We start from the raw sequence: 14,751 nt of genomic DNA, 5'->3' as shown, positions 1-14,751 counted from the left end.
ATCCAATTGCATATTAATGCGAAGAATTATCTCAATATACAAATTAAACACACAAAATGGTAATAAAATTGAGCGTAAATTTTTTTGTTTTTTCAAAGTTTGCATTCTATACAATAATTGTGATTTATTATTAATCAATTTTTTTTTTCCTCCATCCATCATTTTTACAATCATGAAAAATAAAAAAAAAAAAAACAAAAAAACAAGTTGTTGCTTAAAAATATTATGTGATATATATATGAAAATTGTTGTAAATAATATTATCATGACCATACGAAAAATATAGATTCAATTATTATTCATGAAAAAAAAAAGAGAATAAAACAATAAAAATAATTGATAAATATAATATTTATCATTAAAAAAATTATTAGAAAATTAAATCCAAAGCTATCTTTTGTAAACCTCATCGTTCATCATAATTAATTATTTTATAGTATTATTGTTGAATAATTTTCTTTTTCTTTTCTTTTTTTTGTTAATTTTTTAAATCATATTAATTTGATTGAATGAATGAATGAATGAATGAATGACAAAAACGATAATTGTGTTTTAACGTTTTTTTGTACCTGGAATAATCATGTGTCTCGTACATACAGATTAACATGCAACTAGATACTAAAATAATAATAATAATAATACAACTAATTATCACTTGGACCAGTATTTAAAAAAAAAAAAATATACCTATTTATTTTTTATTTTAAACTCCTGACTGGTTTTTTTTTTTTGAATGATATTATTAATACAAGGCCATATTGTTACAAGTACATACATAGTTAGCTTTTTATATTAAAAATATATATTTTTTTTCAGCCCATCATTTTTTTAATAATAATAATAATATTAATTATTATTATTATTGGCATGATTGAGTGTATAAATTATAAATAATCTTAAATATTATTTATTTATTTAATAATGCTTTTTATTTGCTAAAATAATTTTATCAACAATTTATGTTTTTTTATTAAAAAATTAAAATGTTGATAAAATTTATTATTCTGTGATAAATTTGTAAACGTCGGACAGGATATTTAAAAAATAACATTTTGTATATATTTTTTATCGAATCATTTTTTGTCTTTTTTTTATTTATTTATTTATTTATTTATTAGTGAGTTAATTATAAAATTGTAACTCGAGCGATTTAATTCAGTACCTTGTATATTTTAAGATTCATTTGATAATATAATCATCAATTTTGTCTTGTATTTATAATCTTTCATCAAAAAAAAAGAAAAGAAAAAAAAAAAAAAACTTGATTGAATTCTCATTTTTCAGAAATAAAAAATATATTTTTTCAATATAAAACAATTTTGTCTTTGATTATTTTTTATTTATTATTTATAAATAAACATAAACATAACATTTTTGCATGCGTTTAAATTTTCATCAGATTAAAAAAATATAATGAATAATAAGAAAAATACTTGAAATATGTATTGCATGTTTATTATATATTTTATTTTTCATCTAGTTAAATTCAGTAAAATTTATTAACAAATAAAAGCGCTTGCGCTTTAACAAATAAATAATGACCATATAAGTGCATGTTTGGCAGCATTTTATGTAGATGTACATAATCAATGGAACATGACCCGGTCAAAAGCTCCAGTCAAATAAAATCTACTGAAAATAAATAAATAAAAATAACTTGTGCAAATTATTATATTAATATAGTTACAAAAAGTTACAATTTAATTTGAAAAAAAAACGACTTTTTAGTGAAATAATATTTATAATTTTTTTCATAATAAAAATGTGTGTGTGTATTTAATTGTTAAAATAAATAATTGGGTCAAATATTTATTTCATTAAAATAAAATAAAAAATGCTCAGTGACTATATTGAATATTAATAATAATGGAACAAAAAACAGGTATGTATATGAGTATACATATATTTAATGAATAATTATTATATTTTAAATTTTTTAATCATCATGCTGAGTATATAAATATTTAAATACTGTTGTTGTTGTTGTTGTTGTTGTTGTTTTTGGTAATTTTTTTTTCTTTTTTTTTTTTTTTTATGAGAATATAGGAAATTGGAATATTGGAGGTGTAACTGAGGTATCAACGATTTTTCATCCTCGAAGAATACGTGGACCAAGTATTATTCTGAGTGATGATCATACTGGTCATACTGTTCCATATATCAGTCCAGTTCAAATCGTTTTGGATAATTCAGGCACAGCATATTTACATTATTATCAAATTTCATAAAAAAAACTTGAATTTTCCATCTATCTATCTATCTATCCATCTATTTTTTATTTATTTATTTATGATTGAATTAAATTATTTTATTTTATGTTTAAATAAATAAATAAATATTAAATATTATTATTATTATATGCTACATAATTTCAGGAGGATGTGAACAATCTGGTGGTTGTGGAGCTGATTTAGCATCAAGTTGTCGATCACTTGAAGCTGGAAGTTGTACTACTGTTAGTGGTGGTAATGGCCAAGGACATAATCAACCCTCATGTATTGGTGGTAGTAGTAGTAGTGGTGGTGGTGGTGTTCCAGTTACATTTCAAACAAGAAGACATTCAATCACAAGATGTTATGATTCATGCTGTGCTGAATCAGCAAAAAAAGTAAATTATATATTTTTTTTTATTTTAAACAATTAATCAATTGATTTATTTATTTATTTATTTACAGATTTATTATGGAGTTTGTGTTACTGTTTGTGTAACAGCAACATGGGTTGGTGCAACTCATTGTATTAAATATTTATATTTTCAAAAACCCGAATCAAATATTAGTCAAACATTGTCAATTAATTCATCATCATCATCATCATCGTCAAGTGGACTTTATCATAAATCAATGATTCTTCCTTATAATGCACCATTTTTTACAACATGGTTTTGTACAAATTGGACAGTATTGTATTTTCCAATATACTTTATTTGTCGTATTATTAAAACAAAATGCAATAATCCAACTGAAATAATTGCTGAAAGTTTACGAGGTTTTCGTGACAAAGGTTTTACTGGTGGAAGATTTTTAACAAGATGTAGTTTATTTTGTGGTCTATGGGTCGCAACAAATTACATGTATATTCATTCATTAAAAATATTATTTGCCACAGATGTTATGGCATTGTATGCAACAAATGTTGCTTGTGTTTATTTATTATCATGGGTTATTCTTCATGAGCAATTTGTTGGTGTGAGAGTAAGTTTTTTAGTTTATTTTTAATAAAATTTATTTTTCAATAAAATAAATTTTAATTTTAATTTTAATTTATAGATTGTTGCAGTTATTCTTTGTGATACTGGTATAGCATTATTGGCATATATGGATGGTATAACTGGTAGTCCAACATTATTTGGTGTTGTTCTTGCTGCATCAGCTGCTGCTGGATCAGCAGTTTATAAAGTATTATTTAAAAAAGTCATTGGTCATACAACATTTGGACAAATGTCATTATTTTTTTCACTAATTGGACTTTGTAATGCTGCATTACTTTGGCCAGTATGTTTAGCTTTATATTTTTCGGGTGCTGAAAGTGTTCAATGGGCACGTTTACCATGGGCAACATTATTATCAGCAAGTATTCTTCATTTAGGTAATATTTATAAATAATAATAATTGAATATAAATTGAATTTTTTATTAATAAATTTAAATTATTATTATTTTTTTTTAGCTTCAAATATGTTGGGACATTTTAGTGTTGCATTAACATATGATTTATTTATAACACTTGGTTTAATAACAGCAGTTCCAGTATCAGCTGGTAAATATTTTTAAAATAATAATAATAATAATAATAATAATAATAATATAATATAATTTTTTAGCACTTGATGTCGTTCTTTATGGTGCTCATTTTGTTGGAATGAAATTAGCTGGAATAATTTTAATTGCTGTTGGATTTTTTCTTGTAATGTTTCCTGATAATTGGCCAGACTACATAACTCGTTTACTTCGGTATGCATTTAATAAAATAACTCTCATACATATTGTGGTATGCACTATAATTTTTTTTTATTTTCTTGTTTTTTATTTTTTATTTTATATTTTTTTAACAGCATAAATTATATTAAATATAACTAACAAACTATTTAATATTTAATTTAACTTGATAGCTTATTTAGTTGAAAAAAAAAACAAAAAAAAAAACTTGATTTTTATATTTATTTAAATATATTATTATTATTATTATTATTATTTCTTATCAACTTGTCTATACTATATAATATTAATATACTAACTCTCTATCTGTATTTCTATTGCAAGAAAGATTGGAATTTTTTCAATTTATTAATTATACTACTTATATATTATCATCATTTGGTTTTTGAAAATTTATATAATATTTGCACCAAAATTAGAGGCAAAGCGAGTAAATAGTAGACTATATTCACTTGGTTGTAGGTTTTTTTTTTTTTTTGCTTGATGAAAAATTATTATTAATATTATTATTATTTATTTTTTTAAATGTTCAAGACAATAATAAAATAGGCAGAATCAATAATGAATTTGAAATATTAAACTGTGAAAATTAAAGATTGTCTTGTATTGTTGCAATTATGCAATCATGTGTCAAATTTTCAAAATAAAAAAATATAATTATATATAGGTAATGACAATATTATTGATAAAAAAATAAGAGATGATAACACAATGTATTGCATTGATTTACCATCATCCACAATTTTGAATTAATAATAATAATAATAATAATAATATTAAAAATTGCCATGTTGTGATAAAGAATGAGAAAAAAAAAAACCAAATGACCTCAATACTTGATAAAATCACCTCCCAACAATAAGTATCAGGATTCCATTATATTATGCTGTTACAGAAACATAGTCGCCATGAGTCACAGTGCAAGGTAAGAAAATACATGGCCTATAAATAATTTATATTTTAATGCCATTTACCGTTGTTTTTTTTTTTTTTTAAATCCACTGAATTTATCAAGCCAATAATAAACACGAGCGTGAATAATAATTTGTACATACCATGTGCAATGGGGAAAAAAAAAAAAAAAAAAACAAAACAAAAGTGGGTGCATGTTTTACATCTGATGAAATAATATTTTTTAAAAAATAATAACAACAATCAAAACTTGATGTCTTTTTAATAATTATTGCACTGCTTTTTGTAATTGCATGAGCTTTGTAAATTTATTTTTTCTTAGAAAAGAAAATAGTTACATATTTTCATATTTTAGTATAGCATTTGAATAATTAAGAAAAAAAAAATTAAATTAAATCAAAACATTGACACTCACACACTGACCATAGAAATAAACAAATTATTATTTTCATCGCGTTTAATATACCTAATTAAAAATAAAAAATAAATAAAACGAAAAAGTGAAAAAATGGGGTTGATGCAGTCGTACATCAAGAAATTCACAAGAACAAGGAATTTCAATGACTTCAACTGGTGGTGCTACTGGTCTTGGTGGTGGTGGTGGTGCTACAACAACTACAACAACTACAACAAAGAATCGAAGGCAATCATTACAACAACGTCCTTTTCGACGAAATTATGGAGTTTCTTCATCAAATGGTGATGGCCAAACTCTACTTCCAATAACTACAACAAATATACACAATAATTACAACAACAACAACAATAATAATAATAATAATAATAATAATATTAATAATTATAATATTGCCAACAATAATAATTCCTCATCCCAAATTGAACCAACATCCACAATTAACAACAACAACAATCACCACCATCATCATCATCGATCGAACAACATCTTGTCACAAAATCAACTGCAAGGTATGCGACAATAAAAAAAAAAACAAATAAATATAATCAAATACTTTTGTATTTTTAAATTAAAAATTTAATCAATAAATCTTGCACTGTGGTCAAATGTCAATCAATAAAAATAAAATTAATAAATTCACAAGAATATTATATCCGGACATGATTTTACAGCTTTCAACGATCCATCAATATTTTTTATATTTCACATTTTTTTCAATCCCCAATCATCTCAACGTTACTACAAGTACCACAAACATTTATTTATTTATTTATTTATTTGTATTATTATTTAGTTTATTTACTTGAATTTATTCTTAATATATATTATTGAAAATTTAGATAAAAAATATATACATATTTGCATTTTGTGATACTAATAATAATAATAATAATAATGATAATAATGTAGTAGTGATAAAATTAATTTTTCTTTTTCAACTTGATACTTATTAATAAAAATATATATTTTAATTTTGTTGTATGTGCTACAATATTTCGATATGGAATGAAACATTTATCATGTTATAATTATTATGTTGTTATGTGACTCGATATATATTTATTAATTATTTATTTATTTTAAATTAAAAATCTTGATGAGGAAAAAAAAAAAATTATTATTTTTTCAATCAACTTTGAATAGAGAGAAATCATTTCAATAATTATTTTATTCGCATGATCATAAATTTAATATATATACACATTTTCATATAATAAAAAATAAATGATTATGCTAATTAATGTATGACAATATTAATTACAGATGGAGTAGAAGACACAGACATGGTTTATCAAGAGGCAACTCGCGTGATGTAATTGATTATCGAACTGGTTACATTAAATCACATCTTAGATCACCATCTGGACGAGTTCGGTGACTACTACTAATACTACTATCTCTATTTAAATACACTGCATAATATAAATCAACATCTAAATATCAGATGAAAATTTTTATTGTACAAATTAATTGCCATAATTAAATATATATATATTGAATTTACAAATTATATATGCGTAATGCAATAATTATTTTATGTAAATTTATATTTTTCGAGTAGGATGAATTGGATGATCCATGTGTGATAAATCTGGTGGATTTGCCTCAAAATAAGTTATTTCTTTCATTCCTTGAGCAGCAATATTCCAAAGATCTGGATGATTTATTTTAAAATTATTATACCATTTTTCAATGTGAGGCCATTCTGACAATGAAAATTTTATTGCCTCAAGACACATTGTTGCAGTATTTAATGGAAAATCAGCAATTGTCAATTTATCTAAAAAAATAATTTATTTATTTATTATTTGTTTGTTAATTAAATATTATATTATCTTATCTTACCTCCAGCAGCATATTTTCCATTTGATTTTTTTAAATACGTTTCAAAAACATCAAGTGATATTTTAAGTTTTTTTAATCCCAAAGGAGTACGTTTGTAATCAAAAAATATTGGTGCCATCTAAAATAAATTATTATTATTATTATTATTATTTAATAATATGTTATAATGATTGATTGATAACTGACCACGTATTCAGAGATGTTACGATAATACATTGCAAGATTAAAACACAAACGATGATTAACAATTGCACGTGTTTTTGGATCCTTGGGATAAAGAATTCCATTGACATCATATTTATCACCAAGATATTGAAGAATAGCATTACTTGAACAAAAAAAAAAAAAAAAAAACAAAATTTTTGTAAAATTATTTTAAATTCATTATTTTATTTTATTTTATTTTATTTACCTCTCTCCTATGACAAGGTCATCATCAATAAATGTTGGAATTTCTTTTTGTGGATTTAATTGTGCATATTCATCAGTCATATGTTGTCCTTTTCCATAATCAACATTAATTAATTGATAATCCAAATTAAGTGCTTTTAATGCTTGTTGACAAGCAAGTGATGGTGGGCCATCAGAAACAGAGTATAATTTCATTTTAATTGAATAAAAAAAAAATACTTTTGATTTGATTTTTAGATTTAATTTAATTGCTTGGTCGTCAACAGTTTGGCAAAGACTAACTGAGTAACTGAAACAAATTCCAAGTTAATGTGGTTAATGTATTGGAAACTTTCACCTTCTACTATGTATGTAAATAATACATGTATTTTATTATTATGATTTTTCAAGACAAGGAGAATGCACATGTATTTATAAATTATAATTTATCATTCCCAAGGACATGCATTTTATGTAGGTCGTATCAATAATATTTTAAAAATAAATAAATAATTTGATTATTTTGATAAATTTACTTTTTATTTATTTGACAAAATAGTCTTTTAAACATGTCATATTTTTTCATATTATTATTATTTAAAATAATTCCAATTATGTAAATTAAATTTTTCCATTATACATATATATTTACTTATCAACTTTTATAATAATTATTATTACTATAGAATATATAAAGAAAAAAAAAAAAAAATAAAATAATAAAATATCAAGATATATATTTATTAATTAGCTGGTGAAATGACAATATGTAGTTTAAGCATATCTTTATTTGGTCCAACAAGAAATGCTGATGAGTTGCTGCTATCTTTGTTGTTGTTGTTGTTGCTAGTATTTGTTATATTAACTGGTGGATTCAACTCTTCAAATGGTAATAAATTATCTAAATTTAATACACGTTCATTTTTATTAAATCTGTGTACAACTTGAGTAACACGAGCAATATGTTCAACACCATCTTGTAATGCATATATTAATACACCAATTTTAACTCTCATATCAGTGTCTGTTGTATCTGGTGGTTCTTTACATGTCATTGATAATCTAACTGATTTAATAACATGTTCAGGCATTTCAACAGTACCTTGCCATACAATTAAAAAAAATTTTTTAAACCATACACCTTTTGGATATAAATCAACAACCCATTCACATGTACGTTCACCACAATATTCAGCAAGATACGATTGACTTGAAAATACAAGTGTACGTGTATGATATGATGGTAAATTACGAAAATTTTCAATAGTTAATAGTGAACAACATGTATCAACAGTATATAATCTTGGTTCAAATAATAAATATCCATCATCCTCATTATTTATTATTTCACGTATACGTTCATTGTGACCAGAATGAAATGACATACCAATAGCCATTCTTTCAACAAAAAACTCTTTATATTTTTTAGTTAATGGTGATAATAGCAATTCAGCTAATTGACGTGGTGACATCATTGGAAATCTAATTGGTGTCATAACAGCAATAACAATTTGTTTTATTGTCTTTTCATATTCATCTGTTGTTATATTATGTTTTTTTAAATTTGATTCTTGATAGTTTATCCACAGTTCAATACATTTGTATAGGGTTAATTCATCTTTTATAATTAAACTACTTTTATGTAGCAACATAATTAAAATATTAATATCAAAATTACCGAAATCTGGTGTTTTAGCAACTAGCTCAATATTCCATTTAATAAAATTTTGACATGTTTTTGTTATTAATTGATGACCACAATTTGATACATATTCAAGCCATGATACAAGTGTACCATTTATTGCAGCAACAGCAATATGATTATTCATATATTCTAAACATAATGTTATTAAATCTTTGACATTATATTTATCAGCAAGTGATAAAATTGGCAGAACAACTTCATAACTTATTCTTATTTGTCCAGTATAAAAATAACGAAGAAATTCACTAAATAATGGAACACATTGTGGTGTTTCTTGTAATGTCACACGACTTTCATGTGATTCTGACCATTGTGGACTCATTAACATTACCTGAAAAACATCACTTGATGCACATAATATTAAACGATGAGCTGGATATTCAACACCATCAACAACAAGACAAATGTCATTTATTAATTTTTCAGCATATAATGTTGCAATTTTTAATAATATTGTATGAGAATTATCAACCTGTAAATAAATCAATAAATAAATAAATAATATTTATTTTTTCAACTATTATCATTATTACCTCAACTGCATCAGGTGTAATTGGTACATTATTTTTAACATCACCAATATCAGTTGTAATATTAGTGTTTGTTGTTGTTGTTGTATTATTATTTTGTTGATCCATATTTGTATAACCTGTCATCCATCTAATTGTACTACGTAACATTTGCACATGTTTTATCAATATATATATATACCTATATTATCTTGTATTTATTTATTTATTTATTTATCAACTTGATTTTCGTATTAATTTAATAAAACAATTTCTTATTTGTAATTTTGACATTTTGTATTCAATCATCAATATTCAGTAAATATGGTAAGGAGAGAGCAGTCAAAAATTAATATATATTTATATATTTAGGTATGTCATGAAAATTATGGACAATTGATTTTTAACAGATGATACAATGAGAAAATAATGACATTTGTCTTGTTATCCTTGCTCGCTATGTCTCTCACTTTTTTTCACATTTTTCAAGTCAAATTTTCAATAAACAATATAATTCCATTCGGTTACCTACAATAATAATATATGTAGTTAATATTTATGCACATAAAATTTAATAAATATTTAATAAACACATGAGCTTGATACTTGATACTGATAAACAAAACCAACAAGACATATTTATATAAATATCATTAATTATGCTATTCTACTTGTTGGAATTTTTAAATATTGTCTGTCAAACATGTAATACAATTTATAATAATTTTAGCAAGAAATTAAATGATTTAATTATTAATAACAATACCTGTCTACATAAAAGACACATAACTCATGGAATTTGTTTGTTGTTAAAAAATTTGACAGATTCTTGTACTATTGTTATTATTTGGTGTTTTTCACGGGGTCAACTGTCCATCTAACGGCTTTGGTGGACAACAATCTCTTGTACTATTGTTATTATTTGGTGTTTTTCACGGGGTCGGCTGTCCACCTAACGGCCTTGGTGGACAACAATCTTGTTAATAATTTTTATTTAATTAATTAATAAATGAAGGAATAGTTTAATTAAAAATCTTTTTAAATAACAATGTTTAGAATTGATTTATTTATATGAGGAAATTATGGGGAGTTGAATTATTTAACAAAATGTATATGTCAATTTTCGGATTTTGAATATTTTTGGTTTTTGGATTTGCCGTTGAGGCAGCACCTTACGGACAAGGCCTCGTGGCAAGAAAATATTGTATAATTAAATTGTTTTTAGTAAATTAATTGATTGTTTATAAAATAATCTATTGTGATGATAATTAGCGTAATTTAATAGAGAATTTAATGCCGTTTGAATCATAATTTTAGGATGGATATTGAGGAAGCTATGAGAATTTGAAAATCATGTATGGGTATACTGTATGGCTAGGATGATGTTTGATATTACAAGTTATTTTGGATTAATTAAAAAATGGAATAAATAAATAATAGCGATAATGATTGGATGCGGATTAAAAAAAGAAAGTTAATGATGTTTGATAGGTATTTTTAGGATTAATATTAAGCGGGTTATTGGGATTCATAAAATTGTACTTTTCTCACAAGTTGTCAAGTTGCATGACGTTTAATATATAAGGACAAAATTGTCATCACTAACGGGGGATCCCCCCGTATACCACAGTGACGTGACTGAAGTATACAACATAGTATTTAGGCCAAATGCTATCTTGTATCCTTTAGTTGGTACACGTAAGCAAAGTAGAGTTTTTTATTTAATTTGTTGTTTAAAGTAGTTTAATTTGATTTGATTGGCTTACTGTGGTATACTTCAGTCATCGAGTGGTCGACGCCTGCAGCCCCGTGTGGTTGGTTGGTTGGGGCTGTGGGCGTCTAAGGGTATTAATAAACCAATACCCGGCGCAAAGCGCTGAAAAAATCTGTGCTCGGTCGGTAACTTATCATTGACATAAAAAAAGTAGAGATCTTGAAAAATAAATTCAAAATATAAATAGTTTCAAGTATATCCGTAAGAGCAGTCAATTCCGAAATTTGAAATTCTCAAAATAAATTCAAATAAATAAATTCAAATAAATAAAATCAATGATTCTAAATGCAACAACAACAGCAGCTAATTCCGGCATTCAATATTCTCTTTATAAATGGGAATTTGGACTTAGGCAAAAATTTGGAAGGTAGGTGCTATATATAGAGGGAAAAAATATTTTTTTTTTTGCTTACAAGTACTTATTTTTTGACGGGGATCATTTTTAGACATACTTTGTATTTACATGGGTTTATGGACTTGGACAAAATTTTGGAAGGTAGGTGCTATATATAGATAGAGAAAAATACAGGTTCATACAGGCTGGGACTTGTATTATTTTTTAGTAGATAGTTTATATATATGTTTTTTTATACTTAAGACAATGTGTAATATAATATACTTACTTTATCGGTGTTGAGCTAGCATGTTTCTATCTCGAAGACTATATTTTCGTAAGTTATTTTATTTTGTTGTTTGTTCACAAATGTATTGAAACAATCATATAGTTATTTGAAGATAAAATTTATTAGTACAGTTATCATTGAGTATATAGTATATATGATTTTTATGTTGTTGATGTCGGTAACAATGTTAAAAATTTTTATTGAAGTTTCGAACAACTCGTGAAACTTACATCGCAGTCGGTAATGTAGGAATCTGCAATACCATCAGTTGGTAATATGGAAATCTGTGCCGGTAAGTTTCGGGAGTCGTTCAAAAATGCAATAAAAATTTTTGTGTCGGTAACAAAGGGTCGAAAATTTTTATTGAAGTTTTGAACGACTCCCGAAACTTGCATCGCGGTCGGTAATGCAGGGATCTGCAATACCATCAGTTGGTAATATGGAAATCTGTGTCGGTAAGTTTCGGGAGTCGTTCAAAAATGCAATAAAAATTTTTGTGTCGGTAATGAAGGGTTAAAAATTTTTATTGAAGTTTTGAACGACTCCCGAAACTTACATCGCGGTCGGTAATGTAGGAATCTGCATTACCATCAGATGGTAATATAGGAATCTGTGTCGGTAAGTTTCGGGAGTCGTTCAAAACTTCAATAAAAATTTTTTCCTTAGCTACATCTTTTCCTTAGCTACATCTTTTCCTTAGCTACATCTTTTCCTTAGCTACATCTTTTCCTTAGCTACATCTTTTCCTTAGCTACATCTTTTCCTTAGCTACATCTTTTCCTTAGCTACATCTTTTCCTTAGCTACATCTTTTCCTTAGCTACATCTTTTCCTTAGCTACATCTTTTCCTTAGCTACATCTTTTCCTTTTCTACATCTTTTCCTTCGCTACATCTTTTCCTTACCTACATCTTTTCCTTAGCTACATCTTTTCCTTAGCTACATCTTTTCCTTAGCTACATCTTTTCCTTAGCTACATCTTTTCCTATGCCACATCGTTTACCTAGCTACATCTTTTCCTTAGCTACATCTTTTCCTTAGCTACATCTTTTCCTTAGCTACATCTTTTCCTTAGCTACATCTTTTCCTTAGCTACATCTTTTCCTTAGCTACATCTTTTCCTTAGCTACATCTTTTCCTTAGCTACATCTTTTCCTTAGCTACATCTTTTCCTTAGCTACATCTTTTCCTCCGCTACATCTTTTCCTTCGCTACATCTTTTCCTTAGCTCCATCCTTTCCTTAGCTACATCTTTTCCTTAGCTACATCTTTTCCTTAGCTACATCTTTTCCTTAGCTACATCTTTTCCTTAGCTACATCTTTTCCTTAGCTACATCTTTTCCTTAGCTACATCTTTTCCTTAGCTACATCTTTTCCTAGCTACATCTTTTCCTAGCTACATCTTTTCCTTAGCTACATCTTTTCCTAGCTACATCTTTTCCTTAGCTACATCTTTTCCTTAGCTACATCTTTTCCTTAGCTACATCTTTTCCTAGCTACATCTTTTCTTAGCTACATCTTTTCCTTAGCTACATCTTTTCCTAGCTACATCTTTTCCTTAGCTACATCTTTTAGCTACATCTTTTCTTAGCTACATCTTTTCCTTAGCTACATCTTTTCCTTAGCTACATCTTTTCCTTTGCTACCTTTTTCTTAGCTACATCTTTTCCTTAGCTACATCTTTTCCTAGCTACATCTTTTCCTAGCTACATCTTTTCCTACCTCTTTTCCTTAGCTACATCTTTTCCTTAGCTACATCTTTTCCTTAGCTACATCTTTTCCTAGCTACATCTTTTCCTTAGCTACATCTTTTCCTTAGCTACATCTTTTCTAGCATCTTTTCCTAGCTACATCTTTTCCTAGCTACATCTTTTCCTTAGCTACATCTTTTCCTTAGCTACATCTTTTCCTAGCTACATCTTTTCCTTAGCTACATCTTTTCCTTAGCTACATCTTTTCCTTAGCTACATCTTTTCCTAGCTACATCTTTTCGCTACATCTTCCTTAGCTACATCTTTTCCTAGCTACATCTTTTCCTTAGCTACATCTTTTCCTTAGCTACATCTTTTCCTTAGCTACATCTTTTCCTTAGCTACATCTTTTCCTAGCTACATCTTTTCCTTAGCTACATCTTTTCCTAGCTACATCTTTTCCTTAGCTACATCTTTTCCTTAGCTACATCTTTATACATCTTTTCCTTAGCTACATCTTTTCCTTAGCTACATCTTTTCCTTAGCTACATCTTTTCCTTAGCTACATCTTTTCCTTAGCTACATCTTTTCCTTAGCTACATCTTTTCCTTAGCTACATCTTTTCCTTAGCTACATCTTTTCCTTAGCTACATCTTTTCCTTAGCTACATCTTTTCCTTAGCTACATCTTTTCCTTAGCTACATCTTTTCCTTAGCTACATCTTTTCCTTAGCTACATCTTTTCCTTAGCTACATCTTTTCCTTAGCTACATCTTTTCCTTAGCTACATCTTTCCTTAGCTACATCTTTTCCTTTGCTACATCTTTTCCTTAGCTACATCTTTTCCTTAGCTACATCTTTTCCTTAGCTACATCTTTTCCTTAGCTACATCTTTTCCTTAGCTACATCTTTTCCTTAGCTACATCTTTTCCTTAGCTACATCTTTTCC

The 14,751-nt window shown here is 26.3% G+C and overlaps 3 protein-coding genes across 10 annotated transcripts; 1 reads left to right on the top strand and 2 right to left on the bottom strand.

Moving 5' to 3' along the window:
* Positions 1 to 1,535: 1,535 nt before the first annotated feature.
* On the top strand, positions 1,536 to 6,777 carry LOC122849487 (putative thiamine transporter SLC35F3). 7 transcript variants are annotated; one of them, XM_044148188.1, is made up of 10 exons: positions 1,536 to 1,882; positions 2,047 to 2,193; positions 2,376 to 2,608; positions 2,676 to 3,194; positions 3,270 to 3,588; positions 3,669 to 3,758; positions 3,823 to 3,952; positions 4,833 to 4,862; positions 5,373 to 5,776; positions 6,531 to 6,777. In XM_044148188.1, exons 1-10 carry the CDS (start codon positions 1,867 to 1,869, stop codon positions 6,581 to 6,583), a joined length of 1,941 nt encoding a protein of 646 aa, XP_044004123.1. In that variant the 5' UTR covers positions 1,536 to 1,866; the 3' UTR covers positions 6,584 to 6,777. The 7 variants fall into 7 exon arrangements, with proteins under 7 accessions (XP_044004123.1, XP_044004126.1, XP_044004124.1 ...); XM_044148191.1 differs by lacking the exon at positions 2,047 to 2,193; XM_044148189.1 differs by lacking the exon at positions 4,833 to 4,862.
* On the bottom strand, positions 6,708 to 7,929 carry LOC122849488 (glutathione S-transferase 1). The gene is made up of 4 exons (XM_044148196.1): positions 7,525 to 7,929; positions 7,299 to 7,440; positions 7,113 to 7,230; positions 6,708 to 7,047 (listed from the first exon to the last, which is right to left on the bottom strand). Exons 1-4 carry the CDS (start codon positions 7,716 to 7,718, stop codon positions 6,812 to 6,814), a joined length of 690 nt encoding a protein of 229 aa, XP_044004131.1. The 5' UTR covers positions 7,719 to 7,929; the 3' UTR covers positions 6,708 to 6,811.
* Positions 7,930 to 8,015: 86 nt separating this feature from the next.
* Positions 8,016 to 10,617, bottom strand: LOC122849486 (BTB/POZ domain-containing protein 17). 2 transcript variants are annotated; one of them, XM_044148186.1, is made up of 3 exons: positions 10,483 to 10,617; positions 9,741 to 10,244; positions 8,016 to 9,679 (listed from the first exon to the last, which is right to left on the bottom strand). In XM_044148186.1, exons 2-3 carry the CDS (start codon positions 9,885 to 9,887, stop codon positions 8,246 to 8,248), a joined length of 1,581 nt encoding a protein of 526 aa, XP_044004121.1. In that variant the 5' UTR covers positions 9,888 to 10,244; positions 10,483 to 10,617; the 3' UTR covers positions 8,016 to 8,245. The 2 variants fall into 2 exon arrangements, with proteins under 2 accessions (XP_044004121.1, XP_044004122.1); XM_044148187.1 differs by lacking the exon at positions 10,483 to 10,617 and adding an exon at positions 10,323 to 10,436 and having other exon boundaries at positions 8,223 to 9,679.
* Positions 10,618 to 14,751: the final 4,134 nt, after the last annotated feature.

This window comes from Aphidius gifuensis, linkage group LG2 (assembly GCF_014905175.1).
Source record: "Aphidius gifuensis isolate YNYX2018 linkage group LG2, ASM1490517v1, whole genome shotgun sequence".
Taxonomy (NCBI): domain Eukaryota; kingdom Metazoa; phylum Arthropoda; class Insecta; order Hymenoptera; family Braconidae; genus Aphidius; species Aphidius gifuensis.
Note: the sequence above shows the minus strand (reverse complement) of the source record. Positions and strands in the feature narration are given on the sequence as shown.